The sequence below is a fragment of the Alligator mississippiensis genome, chromosome 1, assembly GCF_030867095.1.
Source record: "Alligator mississippiensis isolate rAllMis1 chromosome 1, rAllMis1, whole genome shotgun sequence".
NCBI lineage: Eukaryota > Metazoa > Chordata > Crocodylia > Alligatoridae > Alligator > Alligator mississippiensis.
The window spans coordinates 128,936,271-128,953,214 of NC_081824.1; the positions used below are offsets into that span (position 1 = coordinate 128,936,271).

Consider the following 16,944-nt stretch of genomic DNA (forward strand, 5'->3'; position numbering starts at 1 on the left):
GTCTGGTTTAGGAGGGAAGGTTGGTTTCATAAGACATAGAACACTTATAACTTCAGGTGCTCCTCTTAGAACAGATATTAAAAATTTCACTATATGTCATAGAATAAGATTTTTTTCTTACCTTCCATGGTCTCCTAATGCCTTTAAAGAATTCTGGCATCCACATTGGCAAGACAACAGCTTCCTTGAGCAATTTTTTGGCCTCTACTAAGTCAGCTATATCATCCCTGATACAGAAGAAAGGAATTTAAGTAGATGGTAACAGAAGGGTCATACCAGCATTCAATTCAAGATGCAAACACTCATCATCAAATAACTATTTAATAGAAAATGTGAATGAACTGAGCTTAATTTAGTTTCTATATCAGAGAAGTGTCCTCATCTCTATGCATAGCACTGGACTGACAGGTTCCAGAGTGCATCCAAGCAATTAACAGATTAATTTACATTTCTGCGCACACCCTCACCCTTCCGTCCACATCCAAAAAGGAAATATGTTGATAAGGCAGTCTGGGGAAACATGCTAAAGTAAGCACCATGTGTGCTATAAAATTTCTCCCCAGTGGGAACTATGACATTAATTGACACCTTTCATCTGTACAACTATAAATTATAAAGCTTGAAGACCAATTAATAAAGGCGTATTGAAGGAAGGGATTAAAAAAAAATTGTTTTTGAGAATTCTCTTTCAAGAGTAAAGCATTTGGTAAACTTTAGAGCTGCCTCTATTAGAATGAGAAACATTGTATGCTATCTTAAGTTTGTAGCATCACCTCACTTTGGATGCATCCTCCATAGTGGCCCCACACAAACCAGCAAGTGGCTAAAAAAGTAACGTTCTGCAAGACATTAGGAACAGTCTACATTTGCTCTAAGAATGTTTAAATTCCAATCTAAAGTTTGAACTGACGTAAAAATCAAGGAAAAAAAAAACCCACACATTTCAGCTTAGTATATAAATATTTATTTTCCCTTTTTATATTGATACACAAAAAGTACAACCATTTCTAAAAAGCCTATTAGCCACAAGCTTTTCTCACCGAATCCTCACAAAAACCTCCTAGTCTTGTGATAGTCTGAATACAAGGGAGCTGAGCAATAAAGCTGTTTTTGTATGAATCTGGGTTTTGAAGCTGTCTGTAAAGGCAACTATAAAAGGAATTACTTTATTTTTTTCACATATAATATACCCCCACAAAAAACAGCCTGCCCAAATTGAGCTGCATGCAATGAAAACTATAGAAAAATCTTTTTTCTTTTGCCTTTCAAAAACAAGATGTGTATTATATTCCAGGGTGTGTTTTATGGGAGAAAATATGATACATCGCCAATTAGAGGTCACACTTGTTTTTTGCTTTTTTCAAAAGGGACCCACTGCTGATGTACCATGATACAACATGGATTTGGCAAGGTCTTTTATCATATTAAGTTTCTTTCAATAAACACTGAAAGAAAGTAGTTTAGCTACCCACTCAACTCACAAAGAAAACTTGTAAATCTGGAGTAGGCAACCCCTGGCATGGGTGCCAGAGAATGGCACTTGATGGCATTTTGCTTGGCACATGTGCCTTGGGGCGGATGGCTGGGAAGGGGCCAGGGCTGTGCTGCTGCCACAACAAGGATCAGGCCCCTCATGGCTCTCCTGTTATGCAGCCCTGGCACACCAACATCTTACAAGTCAAGGTCACAGGTATTTTTGGCACTCTGCCCAAAAATATTGCCAATCCCTCTTGTAGATACAATTATTCCATGTATTAAAAGCCTTAACCCTGGAAATTACAGCCACCCTCCAATGAGGAAAAAAAAAAAAAAGCACAAAAATACAAGCTTGATAACACTCAGACTTACCATCGCACATTGGGATTTTGAGAAATTATATCTCTTTCCAGAGCCTCTACTAAATCTTTATCATATCCTGTACCATCAAATCTCTTTGGCTCAGATTCTGAAATATCAGAAGAGGATTTGTTCTACAAAAAACAAAAAACTGTTGTGACAAAATCCATACCAGGGCTGTACTGCATATACATTTTTGGCTTTTCAATTACAACACTATTATCCAACAACGTGGAAGTTCAGAACTGGCTAAGAAACCTGAATGTCATCTCAGCTACCAAGGCAAGGAATGCATCTGTTCTAGATAACACTAACCCATTATGTTCCCATTCTCATATTTTTTATACATGTTAACTATTAGAAATATAAAATAATAAAAGTCATATTTTTCTAACTGTCTCCTGCCAGTCATTGCAGTTTATTTGCTTCAAATAATTGTAGGGCCTCAGGCCTAGATCCACAAAGTTACTTAGGCACCTAACTCCCATTAAAATAAACATGGGATTAATCTAATTCCTTCCAGCTACTAAACTACATTCCAATTTCAGAATCAGCCTATAGAACTGGTACTGTTTTTCCACAAATGGAAGATAGGCATTATTTATATTACAAGGACTTAAAGAAAAAAAAAATCAGTTCAAATGTAACTGTAGTTATTCTTTCTTTCCAGAGTGGGTGATAATGTACTATGGCAATGTGCACATTTAATGCATGAGGAGGTTCAGCGTTATTCAAACACAAAGTTAAATGACATTCATGCATTCTTTATACCAGTGATTCTCAATCTTTTTTGACCCAAGGTACCTCTTGGAAAATGCCAGCTCTTACCTTTCACAAACTTTTTTGGTTATGGGAAAATAACAGAGCTATTTTTTTGTTGCAAAGAGTTCTAAAAAGACCACAACTGGTTAGAACAGATACCTATTTGAAATCTCTGGGTTTATCCTGTGAATCCCATGTAGGTGTTTGCACAGCTAACAATGCCAATACTGCACTGCTCCCCGTGGCATACTCAGACAGGATCCCATGACACCCCAGTTAAAAATCACTGCTTTACATTGCATAGTATTTAATTATTCCACTGTAAATGAACTGTCCTACTTTTTACTTGGGCCTTGTACAAGCTCACTTAACAATGCTTTATGACAATAAACATTTTGAATTTATTTTAATTCATAAATTTCTCACTTAAAAATGAACAAGGCTCAGGGGAATAGTCATCCTAGTGGCACATAATTCTGAACCTGAAGAAATCAAGTTATTTACCATTGGCTTCAATGGAGCAAGACTGGGCACAATAACAGGAGATGGCACTGTGTAAAGGAGAAGTCTGAGGTATCTATTATCCCATCACTTTTAAGGTCCTCAAAGTCTTATGAAAGTAGCCTAACTCATGCATACATATTTTATTTATTCTAAGAATTTAGCCATACTATGATTTGCTGCCCCAACAACTGCTTATTCGACACTATCTTTGTTATCCTGCTGGGATCCTTTGACCCAAGCAGACTTCCTGCCCCCGGGGGAGGGGGCTGGACTCAATGATCTTCCAAGGTCTCTTCTACCCCTAATATCTATGAAATCTATATTCACCAGTGGCTGAAAGTTTTGTGGAAACCTAGGTCTCATTCTGCCCTCATGTCCTACAAAACATTTTTTCCTCTCTCATGTTTTCACAGTACCTTTAAGTAATAATCAAGACTGTGCAGAAGGATAGAAGAACTTACAGATTTCAAAGTAACTGAAAATTTGAGAACTCTCTGCACAGAAAAGTTCCAGGAAAAAGACTGTTTGGGTCATTTGAAGGGTTTTGTTTTCCCAACCATAAACATGTCACTATTATTAATAATATATAAAGATAATAGACTAGAATATATAATATAATATTATTAACATTAATATTATTAACACGTTACTATTATTGTTATTATTAACGTTGCTATTATTTAATACAAAATTAAAATGGTCTCAAAACAAAAATTCTAGATGTGTATTTTGAAACAGCAAGACTCTTTCTTAATTTCCTGTCAGAACTTCACTTTGGAAAGTGAAATATTTTGTGAATATATTATTTTGTGAAATCTTTTGGTGTTGATGTGATTTCAGATCCTATATATTGTAAACTGAATACTGTGGCTGTTAGAGCAGGTTAGAAAAATAGTTTAATTTAATTTTTTTTAAATAAAAACAGAAATGCTAAATATTTGGCACCAATAAAGCTTTATCCACGTAATCAGCTAGCTTCTAAGATAACACCTCACTTTCTTCCTTTCCTCTCCCATTGAATAAATTATTCAGCTAGGATTTGGTGTTGGGAATTTAAAGTCCTGCTTTTCTCCCCTTTTCTCGACCTTAAAGAGAGAGAAATTCTCCCTCTTTATAGAGCATCAAGCTACCAGTTCACACATTAGGGTTCAATCGTGTTCTTACTGAAACCAGCTGCGAGACTCTCACTGACCTCAATGAGAGCAGAACATTTCTTACCAAGTAGTATGAAACGCATGCATTACTTACTACTTACTGGATTTGTCCCTTAACTATTTAACATGTGAAAACATATAATGCTTTATACATGTTGGATCTAGACACTTAAAAAAATAAAACCAAATAGTTTCTGTTACTAAACACATGACCGTGGTATCCAAGCACTTTGACATTATAAAAATTAAGAAGGTCCCTCCAACAATTATGTGGGAAGTGCTGACCTTTGTTTATACAGTAAAATCTTTGATTTGGGAAAGCCAAAAGTGGATTTTACGTGTTAATAATAGTCTCCTGTTACCGCTATAATCAGTTAATCTCATGGATACCACAGAATAGTGATGCAAAAAGTCAGCACTTAATTTTATTTCTGGCTGTTAATTAATCTAGGCAAAACCTTCAACCAATCATTCAACCCTTCTGTGTTAGTCTTTCTCCATAAACAAATCTACTAACGTGTTTTTTGAGCTTTTCTGTGTGTACACTGCTTTGAATATAAAAAGCACATTACAGCTGATCAATTTTTTCAAACTAAATTTCCTTTGCACCATTATCCTGGCATAGAAATACAATGAAGCTACCCACAAGTTTTTACCTTTTCCTCTTTTCCTTTGATTTGTTGATCCTTCTTTTCTCGGCCCCGGACTGCTTTCCCTTTATCATTAGGATTTCGAGAAGGACGGTGAGGGCCCCTCACTGCTGCACTTGCACGGTTATTGTGACCTCTGCAATCATTGCATGGAGCGGACTGACGTTTTCTTGGTCCTGGTGAAGGTCTGATTAGTCGTGATACATAAAAGCCATTGGTGGGCGTTACTTAACACTGCCAAATCTTAACTATGGAGTGCAGAAGCTGCTTATCCCAAGCAAAGATTATTTAACATATGTCATTTGTATTTACTTATTTTGTTACAATGGTATTTTGCTCAAAGATAACTTTATTTTTTAAGTCACAAAAATTTCTCTTTTCAACCCCATTTTCCCTTCCACCACCACTAGAAGCTTGACACTCGTTTGTCAGGCACATGTAATAACCTTAGTACTATGTACCAAAAAGATAAAAGGTAGTCCTGGTACTGAGGAGCTTACAAACAAAAAGAAATATTGCAGTTTTTCTTTGCTACAGTTCACTTTCCTTTATCATGGCATGGACTGAAAAGGTTTCTCAGGAAAGCTTAATTATTGTTTAGGAAGTCAAGAACCCACTGGAGCACTCTACCCCTTCAGGAGGCTTACATGACCTCTGTAAACCAAGAGAAAAATGCAAAAAACCCCAACATTTTCAGTGTTATCGATACTCAGTCAGGCTCTCTATCAGAAGGCTACACTTAATTCAGTAGCAGGTTTATGAAATCACAGAAAGCATCAGACTGTAGTTTCAGAGATGAACACGTGGTACACAAACATACCATTCTCCTGAAGCAGAACTTTTAGTTGTTACTGATAAAAGCAAATTTAAACCTGCCTCCAAATCTCATCTTGAGACTTTAAGAATGCAAGCTTTCTTTCTTGCCCACACATCCCTTCCCAATGCCTTTGACTTATCCCAAGAAACAGAAATACAAAAATTAATAAATAAAATTAAAACAGGGGTGTCAAACTTATGGTTTGTGGGCTGGACCCAGCCGGTGGACATGTATGATCCAGACTGACCCTGCTAGAGCAATTAGTGATGGATAGGAGGGACAAAGCTGAGCTCTTCAATGAGTTTTTTTGCATCGGTATTCCTGAACACAGATAATGATATATCTCCAAATTAAACTATGGACAAGCACAGGTGGGACACTGGCCCACCAAGGGTCAGTGTTGACCTAGTGAAGGGACACTTAGAGAGGCCTGGTGTGTTCAAGTCAGAAGGCCCAGATGATCTTCGTCCAAGGGTGCTGAAAAAATTGGCCAGTGTCATGGCAGAACCACTGGTAGGACTGTTTGAGCACTCATGGTGCTCAGGACAAGTCCCAGAGGACTGTGGGTCCCTATTTTCAAAAAGAGGAGGAAGAAGGATCCAGGTAAATATAGACTGTTTAGTCTCATCTCACTTCTATCCTTGAGAAAACCTTTGAAAAAATGATTAAGGATTATATTTGTGGGAGTCCAGCAGGTAAAATAATGCTGAAGGGCAACCACCATGGATTCATAGCAGGTAGATCCTGCCCAACAAACCTTGTTTCTTTTTATGACCAGGTCACAAATTGCTTAGATGCAGGAGTCAAGGTAGATGTCACATACCTGGATTTAAAAAAAAGCCTTTTCACATCCCATTCTCATAAAAAAACTAAGCGGCTGTGACTTAGATAATTTCATGGTCAGGTGGGTGGTGAACTGGCTAGTGGGACGCATCCAGAGAGTGGTGGTGGATGGGTCGGTATCGACCTGGAAAGATGTGGGCAGTGGGGTTCCCCAAGGCTCGGTCCTTGGACCAGTGCTGTTCAATATCTTCATCAGTGACTTGGATGAGGGTGTGGACAACACACTGTCCAAATTCACGGATGACACCAAATTATAGTAAATACACTTGAAGGCAGGAAACAGATCCAGGTAGATCTGGGCAAGCTGGAGAAGTGGGCAGAACAAAATAGAATGCTGTTTAACAAAGGTAAGTGCAAAGTACTGCACCTAAGGAGAAGGAATCACCAACACACTTACAGACTGGGGGATGACTTTCTAAGCGCAGCAGAGGAAGGGAATCTCAGAGTCATAGTTGACTCAAAGATGAACATGAGTCAACAATATGACAAAGTGATCAACAGAGTTAACTGCACTCTATCATGCATTAAGAAGTGCATCATGAGCAGGTCTAAGGAGGTGATGCTTCCCCTCTATGCGGCATTGGTAAGGCCGCAGCAGGAATACTGCGTCCAGTTTTGGGCACCGCACTTCAAGAGGAATGTGGATAACCTTGAGAGAGCCCAGAGGAGGGCCACTTTTATGGTTAAGGGCCTGCAGGTAAGGTCCTAAGAGGAGAGACTGAGGGATCTGGATCTCTTCAGCCTCCATAAAAGAAGGCTGAGAAGTGATCTAGCGGTGGTCTACAAATTTGTCAGGGAGAGGCAGCAAGGGATAGGAGATGCTCTGTTTACCAGGGCGCCCCTTGGAGTAACTAGAAACAATGGCCACAAACTCAGAGGCCATAGCCTCTCAGTCAAGAGATAAGGTTGTCATGGGTGACCTAAATTACCCTGACATCCATCTGCTGGGAGGAGCAGTCAGCCAAATCTAACTGCTCACATAGGTTCTTAACCTCCATACAAGACCTCTACCTAACACAGGAGGTATACGATCCCACTAGGGGAAACGCCTTGCTGGACTTGGTGGGGAATCTGCAGGTACAAGGTAACCTAGGGGATAGTGACCATCGATTGACTGAATTCACTATCCAGCGAAGGGTGGGTTAACTAATCAGCAGGGCTGAAGTGCTAGACCTCAGAAAGGCTAATTCAGTGTGCTCAGGAGATTAATTAGAGGTGTTAAAGCTCAAGAGCATTGGCGAAATGGGGTCCAGGAAGGGTGATCATTCCTCAAGGGAGCAATCCTACAAGCACAGAAGGAGACAATCCCATTGTGCATGAAAGGGGAAAAAGAGGCCAAGAAACCCTCTTGGCTGCACAGGAAAGTCCAGGAAAGCCTGTGGAAACTGGGGGTAGCTACCAGTGGCACCACATAGGGGATGCACGGGGGTGCACATGCCACCCCCTGAGCACTGGTGTACCCCCTGACTGGCTGTGCTTGCTGCTTAGATGATGGGGGGGGGGCAGGCAGGAGTGCTGGTGCCCCCCCTGGAAGCACCAGCCGGGAAGTGGAGCATCATTGTGCTCCAAGAAGCGGCTGCAGCGATTGGCCAAGGGGGACCCCCCCCCCAAGATAGGCCGTGGGGGAACTGGTTGCTGGGGGGCACATGTGCCCCCTCTGACTAAGGCGGCACCAGTCACCCATGGTAGCTATCAAGGAGGAGTATACCTCCCTGGCTCGCACTTGCAGAGAATCAGTTAGGAAGGCCAAAACAGGATTAGAGCTTAGGCTGGTGACAAAAATTAAGGACAACAAAAAGTCCTTCAGGTATATAGGGAGCAAGAGGAAGGTGCAGGGTAGCATAGGACCCCTACAGGACAAATTAGGGCAAATGGTGACAGAGAAAGGGGACAAAGCTGAGCTCTTCAATGAGTTCTTTGCATCTGTATTCCCAGACACAGACAAAGACAAACCTCTCAACTGGATCATAGACAGACACAGGAGGGACACCAGCCCACCAACTTTTAGTGCAGACTTCATGAAGGGGCACTTGTAGGGGCTGAATGTGTTCAAATCAGCAGACCTGGATGAACTTCATCCAAGGGTGCTGAAGGAATTGGCCAGTGTCATAGCAGAGCCGCTGGCACAGCTGTTCAAGCATTCAGGTCCCAGAGGACTGGAAAAATGCCAGTGTGGTCCCCATTTTCAAGAAGGGGATGAGGGGGGAAACCAGGAAACTATAGGCTAGTTAGTCTCACCTCTATCCTTGGGAAAACTCTGGAAAAAATCATTACGGATCACATTTGCAGGGGAAATAATGCTGAAAAGGAAATCAGCATGGATTCTTTGCAGGTAGATCCTGCCTGACTAACCTTGTTTCTTTTTATGACCAGGTCACAAAATGCTTAGACGCAGGAGTTGAGGTAGATGTCATCCACCTAGACTTTAAGAAGGCCTTCAATACAGCTTCTCATTCTGTTCTTGTAAATAAACTGACAGGCTGTGATGTAAATGATTACATGGTCAGGTGGGTGGCAAATTGGCTTGGGAGTCGCACCCAGAGAGTGGTGGTGGACAGGTCCATATCGATCTGGAAAGATGTGGGCAGTGGAGTCCCAAAAGGCTCGGTCCAACGGACCAGTGCTATTCAATGTCTTCATCAGTGACTTGGATTAGGGCATGGAGAGCACCCTGTCCAAGTTCGCAGATGATACCAAATTGTGGGGCAAAGTTAACACACCAGAGGGTAGGGAACAGATCCAGGGGGATCTGGATAGGTTGGAAAAATGGGTAGAACAACATAGGATGCAGTTCAACAAAGACAAGCGCAAAGTGCTGCACTTGGACAAAAAGAACCACCCACACTTAGAGGCTGGGGAATGACCTTCTTAGCAGCACAGCAGTGGAAAGGGATCATAGCTGACTCCAAGATGAACATGAGTCATCAATGCAACAAAGGGATCAACAAGGCTAACCACACTTTATCATGCATGATAAACAGGTCCAGGGAGGTGATGCTAACCCTCTATGCAGCACTAGTCAGGCTGCAGTTGGAGTACTGCGTCCAGTTTTGAGTGCTGCACTTCAAGAGGGATGCAGAGAATCTTGAGAAGGTTCAGAGGAGGACCATTTGTATGGTTGGAGGCCTGCAGGCAAGGCCCTATGAGGAGAGACTGAGGGACCTAGATCTCATAGATACTAGGGCTGGAAGGTACCTCGGCAGATCATCGAGTCCAGCCCCCTGCCCCAGGGGCAGGAAGTCAGCTGGGGTCATAGGATCCCAGCAAGATAAACATCCAAATGTCTCTTGAAGGCGTTCAAAGTAGATGCTTGAATCACCTCTGGCAGCAGTCTATTCCAAACCTTGGGGCCTCAGACAGTAAAGAAGTTCTTCCTTATGGCCAGCCTGAAACGGTCACGGAGGAGTTTGTGACTATTCGACCTTTTCATCTCTTGGGGCGCTCTGAACAGATGTTCCCCCAGATCCTGATGAGCACCCTTGATAAACTTATAGGTTGCCACCAGATCACCCCTGAGCCTGCACTTTTCCAGGCTGAAGAGTCCCATGGCTCTCAGCTTCTCATCATAAGGTTTGTTTTCCTGACCTCTGATCATGCGCATGGCTCTCCTTTACACTCTCTCAAGCTTCTCCACATCCTTTTTGAATTAAGGAGCCCAAAACTGGATGCAGTACTCCAGCTGCGGCCTCACCAAGGCCGAGTACAACCGGAGAATGACGTCCTGGGATTTGCTTGAGAAGCACCTGCAGATGCAAGCCAGTGTTATGCTTGCTTTACTAGCCACAGCATCACACTGAAGGCTCATGTTCATCTTGTGGTCAATCATGACCCCCAAGTCCCTTTAGCCTGTAGTGCTAACCAGTGTAGCACTGCCAAGCCTATAAGCATGCTGCAGGTTTTTCCTCCCAAGGTGGAGAACCTTGCATTTTTCGGTGTTAAAAACCATCAGGTTCTCGTCCGCCCATTTCCTGAGCCTGTCAAAGTCTGCCTGGATCACCCTCCTGTCCTCAGGTGTGGATGCTTTACCCCAGAGTTTGGTGTCATCAACGAACTTGTCCAGTCCGCTTCTGACACCAATGTCCACATCACTGATGAAGATGTTAAATAGTATAGGCCCTAGGACAGAGCCTTGAGGGACCCCACTGGTCACAGGGCACCATGATGATTGACTTCCATCCATCACCACCCTCTGGGTCCTACCGTAGAGCCAATTCCCCAGCCAGTGGATCATGGTGCGGCTGAGGCCGCAGTTTGCCAGTTTTGCCAAGAGGTGAACATGGGATACTAGATTGAAGGCTTTTTTGAAGTCAAGATATATGACATCAATCTCTTCCCCCTTGTCCAGGTGATAGGTCAGCTGGTCGTAAAAGGAAATGAGATTGGTCAAGCAAGACCTAGCTGCAACAAACCCGTGCTGGCTATCCCTGAGGATGTTGCCGTTAGCCAATCTGTTAAGGATGGCCTCTCTGATAATCTTTTCCAAGACCTTCCCCGGGACAGAGATCAGGCTGATGGGCCTGTAGTTTGCTGGATCCACTTTTCTCCCTTTCTTGAAGATAGGCACCACATTGGCCTTCTTCCAATCTGCCAGCACTTCACCAGAAGTTCTCAAAGATCTGTGCGAGGGGCTGAGCTATGATGCTTGCCAGCTCCTTGAGTACCCTTGGGTGTAAACTGTCAGGGCCGGCTGACTTGAAGGTATCCAGCCTCTCAAGGTGTTCCTTCACGAGGTCAGCTTTGATGGAGGCTCTCAGCCTCTCCCATAAGGTCTGTTTTCCTGATCTCTGATCATGCGCGTGGCTCTCCTTTACACTCTCTCAAGCTTCTCTACATCCTTTTTGAATTGAGGAGCCCAAAACTGGATGCAGTACTCCAGCTGCAGCCTCACCAAGGCCAAGTACAATGGGAGAATGACATCCTGGGATTTGCTTGAGAAGCACCTGTGGAATCTCTTCAGCCTTCACAAGAGAAGGCTGAGAGGTGATTTTGTGGCTGCCTATAAATTCAGCAGGGGAGGGTAGCAGGGAATAGGAGATACTCTGTTTACTAGGGCACCCCCTGGAGTAACTAGGAACAATGGCCACAAATTGATGGAGAGCAGATTTAGGTTGGACGTTAGAAAGAACTTCACAGTAAGGGCTGCCAGAACCTGGAATGGGCTTCCAAGGGAATGGTGCTCTCCCCTACCCTGGGGATCTTCAAGAAGAGACTGGACAAGCACCTAGCTGGGGTCATCTGACCCCAAGCACTCTTTCCTGCCCAGAGCAGTGTGTGAGACTTGATGAACTACTAAGGTAACTTCCGAACCAAAAAATCTATGAAATCTATGTCCTGATATGCCACATGGGACACTACAGCCCCAGAGCCCCTTACTCCATCCAGCACACTGGCTGGACCTGGAAATGCACGCAGCATAGGAGAACTTGCTCTGCACACAGTGAGTGGGTTTGACTTGACACTGTACACAGCATAGGGGACCTGGGGTACAGGCCGCAGGCAGTGCCCTGCACACTGGCTCTCGTGCAGCCTGGTCCATAGGGCCAGATGAGTTTGACACCCCTGTTTTAAAAGGCCCTAAATTGCCTACTTTGAGCACTTTCATTAAAAGAACTGATGACTCTCCAACCCTTCCTGAGAGTCTGTTCTCAGAAAATCCCAACTTGCAATGTTAAAGCCAATTTAAATTGCTATATAATTTATTTTTATGAAATACAGTACACGTGCAGAGAGCAGCCCTCAAGAAGTCATTCAAGTGGACATGTGGAGAGGATCTCTGATCCCCAAAATTTGTGGGGCTCCTTTACCTTCATAAAGCTTTAATGCCCCTTAATTCTTAGAGAAGCATATTTTCCAACATGCAGGTTAGAAGGAAAGATAAGGTAAGCTGCAAGAGCGAGCATTATGACTGACAGGAAGCCCTGGTCACTTGCCATATGAAGCATTAGTCCACTTACTGACTTCCTAGCACCATGGTTACAAAAACCTCAATCCCTGCAAAGTAAGTTATGTTCATGGTCACTAACCCCTGTCAGGACACTTTGGGATGCAATTCTGTCACTTGTTGGAAAGTCCATTTATTTGCAGGCAAAAAACCTATCTGGGACCAAGATTCTGAAGATTATTGAATTGTTCATTTAAAGGAGACTGATGAAGTTTAATATAAATAGGAAGAAATGTAGGGTTAAAATAAAATCATAATGGGCAGATTTAAATGGAAAAGAGTTAATTTATAAACACAGCAGACAGAGTTAAATATTTGACTAGAAAAAGGATGCTCAACCCCTGACCCACAGGCCAGATCTAGCTGCTGGTGCTGTCATCTGACCCTCAAGGAGCCCTGCAGGCTGCGGCCCTACATGCTAGATCAGGTGTGCAGGGCAGTATAGGGCCTGATCCTAGCACAAGGGACTAAGTAGGGGCAACCGGGGGGAGGCTTGGAACCCAATCCTAATCTGCAGGGCCAGATATGGGCAATGTGGGGTCCTCTGGGCATGGGTTCAGGCAGGAGCAATGTGGGGCCCCAATCCAGCCCATGGACCAGCCCCACACCATTCATCTGGCCCTTAGGGCCAAACCCTTGAGAACCACTGGACTAGACAGTTAGGTTTCTAGCCATGTAGCACTTTAGGTTCTATTTTATTTAGAAAGGGAGGCTGGGCAATTACCATGTTGTACATCTCTGTCATTTCTGACCCACCCTTCAACTGTTTTGATTTCTACAACAAACCTTCAACACAAGGATAATCCTGGCACAAAGTGGCTTGAATTCTCATTGTGGCTTTTGGGACCCGCTATAACCCAAGACTAAAAGCAGTCAAATACTCCATTTTTAAGTAATCATACTTCTTGAGCAACACTAAAAATACTGTTTATGAAAGCTTCCAAACCACAATTCTACCTTTAGGATCTGGGTAACTAAAAAGGTACAAAAACTCTACTTAGTCATTAGCACACCCCCATTGTCAAAGACCTAAATGCTAAACTTGTAAGCTCTTCTTCCTATATGGAGTCCAGTTAAGTCAAAGAATTTTGCAGGGGTGCAGAAATCAAACAATGTAAAAGTTGGTAAGATCAAGACATAAGCCTTTGATTTCTACAGAATTTAAGCTTACATTTGTGCCTTTTTAGTTGCTAAGGCAGCCTTCCAAATAAGAATGAGGACTGAAATATTTCCCTTAGTCTGCAAGCAGCCCCTGGGCCTCTGCTGCCTGACAAAGCTATTGAAATGTTGGTTTCACTGTTGCTGTTGTAAATGCTATGCAGCACAGAAACAGTCCAAAAAAACAACAAACTTCACACCCATTTCAAAGTTCACACTCATTCATTTTCAACTTCACACTCATTTCCTGCTGAGGAAAACTACAAGCAACAGCAAAGGCCAGTAGAGGAGTTATATACTAGGGTCCTAAGAATGGGAACTATGAAAAGTGGTCAAGTAAGATACCTCTTCTACCTCCTTTTTACACTAGCTGCACGCAGTATCATTGCAACACAAGAAGAAGGAAAAGTACAGCAGTGGAAAGCTAGTTTCGTGGAACCATCAGAAGATGACTGTTTTAAAGTTACTCCTAAAAAGCAGGCTGTGAATGCTACTAGAGACAAGAAAGGAAAATCCTGAAGCAAAATGCAGAAAATTTCACTCGCGGCCCAACATCTGGCTATTAAAGCATCAATTATTTCAAATACTGTGTTTGAGCCCTAGGAGAGGGGAGTTATTACAGAGCAAATTCATATTGAAACTAGACCATATTTTACCCTATAAAATGTTATCTGTGCCTATAATTTTCTTCTTACCTACGTTCAGCAGGTACTGGCAAGGACCAGACTTCTGCATCGTGAGCTGGTAATTCTTGTTGTGAAGCTTTCAAGGGAGTACTGTCTAGTTTAAAACTCTCTAATGTTTTCATGATATCCTTCACATGCTTAGCTTCCACACTTATCTCCTGCCAAACCTGATGCAAAATATGAAGTATATTAAAGCATATTGCAAATAAACTTTTAACAGACTCCTGCTAAAGCCATTGTGAATCCACTCAGCAAAAAGAACCTTGTGGAACTTGTATCTTGATTCTTTAACTCAGCCTCATATATTTTAAATATTTCTTTTGCTAGACACGAAATAGTGTAATCAGTCTTTGTGATTTTTTTTTAAACATATGAAGGATCAGTCAGATAACTGAAGAGACATGTTTAATGCCGATTCCATGCTGTGGAGTATGCTGGCCTTCACATCAGTATTAAGAAAAATGTACAATGTGAGGAGACTGCAACCTAACAGACTGGTTTGTCTTCAGAGAAACTATTGTTCTTCATCAGTGTGAAGTGAATGCAGTAACCTTAATTTTGTATGAGGGAGCCAAAACCCCCACTACTGAAAGACATTCAAGTGAAGGAGTAAGTCTGCCTCATGGTAATATAAAAGTTCAACTAACTAAGCCATAACAAGGGCACTATTCCATTCAATGAGAAGTCAAATTGGCAAGCAAGTTAGTGCAGTATGAAGCTAGTGTTGTGCTCCATTCCTTATAATGCCAGTGCCACCAGAAAAAAAATAATTAGCCTGCAAAGCCTTAGGAATATAGTAACACAACAGCTTGTTAAGAACAGTTAGGATTTTTTTTTTTTTTTAGTATTTCTTACTCATGATTAAACTAGGTAGACTGTATTAGCTTAGTTCTCTGCCATTAAAATGCTTCCTGACAAAATAATGCTGCTCACCTGTTGCCATTTCTGCTGAAGACACGTATCTCGGACAGAGTAGAGGTACTTGTTCATTTGGTCGAGAACTCCCTGGTAGTAGACCATTGCAGTATCATAGCTCCCTAGTAAGGCATATTCACGGGCCAGCTTTACATTCTCACTGATCATAACAAGACTCATGCTCAACGTAAACTGAAAAAAAATGAAAAGTTACATTAAAAATTTAGTAAAAAATACAAAACTAATGTTGAAATTCTTTTCAGATTCTCAGGTATATTCTGTTGCATTTAATAATAGAAAAAATGAATGAATTAGTTAGAAGATGAGTTTCTAAATGTAACTATTTAGTCAACAGATAAATATAGAGAAACCGTACTCTTCCATAACCGTAAGTATATATGGAGCAGTTCATTCTGTAAGTTATTGCATCATGCAAGAAATAATCTATTATACTAAAGATCCTTTAAGAACCACAGCTAAACACCCTGTGACCCACCTTATCCTAGGCCTGTAGACAGAAGAATTTCACAATAGGCTGTGAGCAAGTGTTTTTATTACCAGTACAGCACTATTAATGCTACATGAGCTGCGGGTAAGGTGAAAGCACCAAGAGCCAAGTTTTTCTTTTATTTTTAAGTAGTCAAATGAGTAGATCCCCCAACCTGGAGTCTTCAGTCAGGAAAGGAGGTTCTCCCCCACAACCTCTTTAAAGAAGGTCCCAGGAGACATGTGTAAAGCTCAAAGACAGCCAGTTTTGGCCCAGTAACTGAAAGGACACAGAAGAAATCAGCACCAGCTGCACTAACTTGACAGCACCACCTGCTTCCTAATCTACTATCACTGTAATCCACACATGCAGGGAGTAGTTGCTGAGACAGCTGAAACTAAAAACAGACACAGTCAAAAACCTTTAACATGTTGGAACATACTCTGAAAATAATCTTGTTATAATGCAATGTTTCCAATTACTCAAAAAGGTAGGGCACTGTGCCAAGGAATTTATGAAAAAAGATCTTTTTTCCATTTTAAAAGATCTGATCAAACTGAATAGAATAGAATAGAATGGAATAGAACAGAACAGAAAGTCTCTACAAGCAAAACAAAAATTCTAATGCTTTACCCAACTGTTTCTCTGTTTCCTTACCAAGGATACATGTACTCAGTATCAACTATGACAATTCTGGATATTTTTATTACCCACATATAACATCCAATCCCTCTGAGTCTCTCTAGCTTCTTGGCCTTTATATTATTGGAATTCAACTGACCATATCATTAACCCAAATACAATTTATTTATTAAAAGAAAATGCCAACAGCAATTATACAGGTTACTTTAAATCAGGGTTGTAAAACTGGTTTGGCCCCTTAGGCCAGATCTGGACTGTGGGGCTCCTCAGGGGCCAGATCCAGACCCACCTTCAGTGGCAGGACAAGCAGCATTAGGATCAACACCAATATAAAGAAAACTGATTATATCGGAAATCGGCCTAACATGGCTGATAATTTGGCAGATAAATGCCCATGCATACACACAGCTGCAGTATAGCATGCCGGCAGCGAGGAGCTGCATGCAGCTGGTAAGTCTGTTGTAGTGGAAGAGGAGGGGGGGAGTGGTGGGATGTGGGGGGCAGATTAATGCCCCCCCCCACAACCATGGTGAGGAAGGGAGGGAGTGG

The 16,944-nt window shown here is 42.1% G+C and overlaps 1 protein-coding gene across 4 annotated transcripts in view; it reads right to left on the reverse strand.

The window, feature by feature from the left end:
• The window catches only part of KATNA1 (katanin catalytic subunit A1), a 30,066-nt gene that overhangs the window by 7,484 nt on the left and 5,638 nt on the right, over positions 1-16,944 (reverse strand). For 2 of the 4 annotated variants that reach the window (XM_014605527.3, XM_019488338.2), the window contains exons 2-6: positions 15,285-15,458; positions 14,361-14,518; positions 4,913-5,093; positions 1,849-1,970; positions 122-227 (exon numbers count right to left, since the gene is read on the reverse strand). In XM_014605527.3, coding sequence (XP_014461013.1) covers positions 122-227; positions 1,849-1,970; positions 4,913-5,093; positions 14,361-14,518; positions 15,285-15,446 — 729 coding nt within the window. In that variant the 5' untranslated portion in view covers positions 15,447-15,458. Of the gene's footprint in view, positions 1-121; positions 228-1,848; positions 1,971-4,912; positions 5,094-14,360; positions 14,519-15,284; positions 15,459-15,762; positions 15,863-15,928; positions 16,051-16,944 lie in introns of those variants that run through there. The other 2 variants (XM_059713902.1, XM_059713904.1) reach the window with 2 other exon arrangements.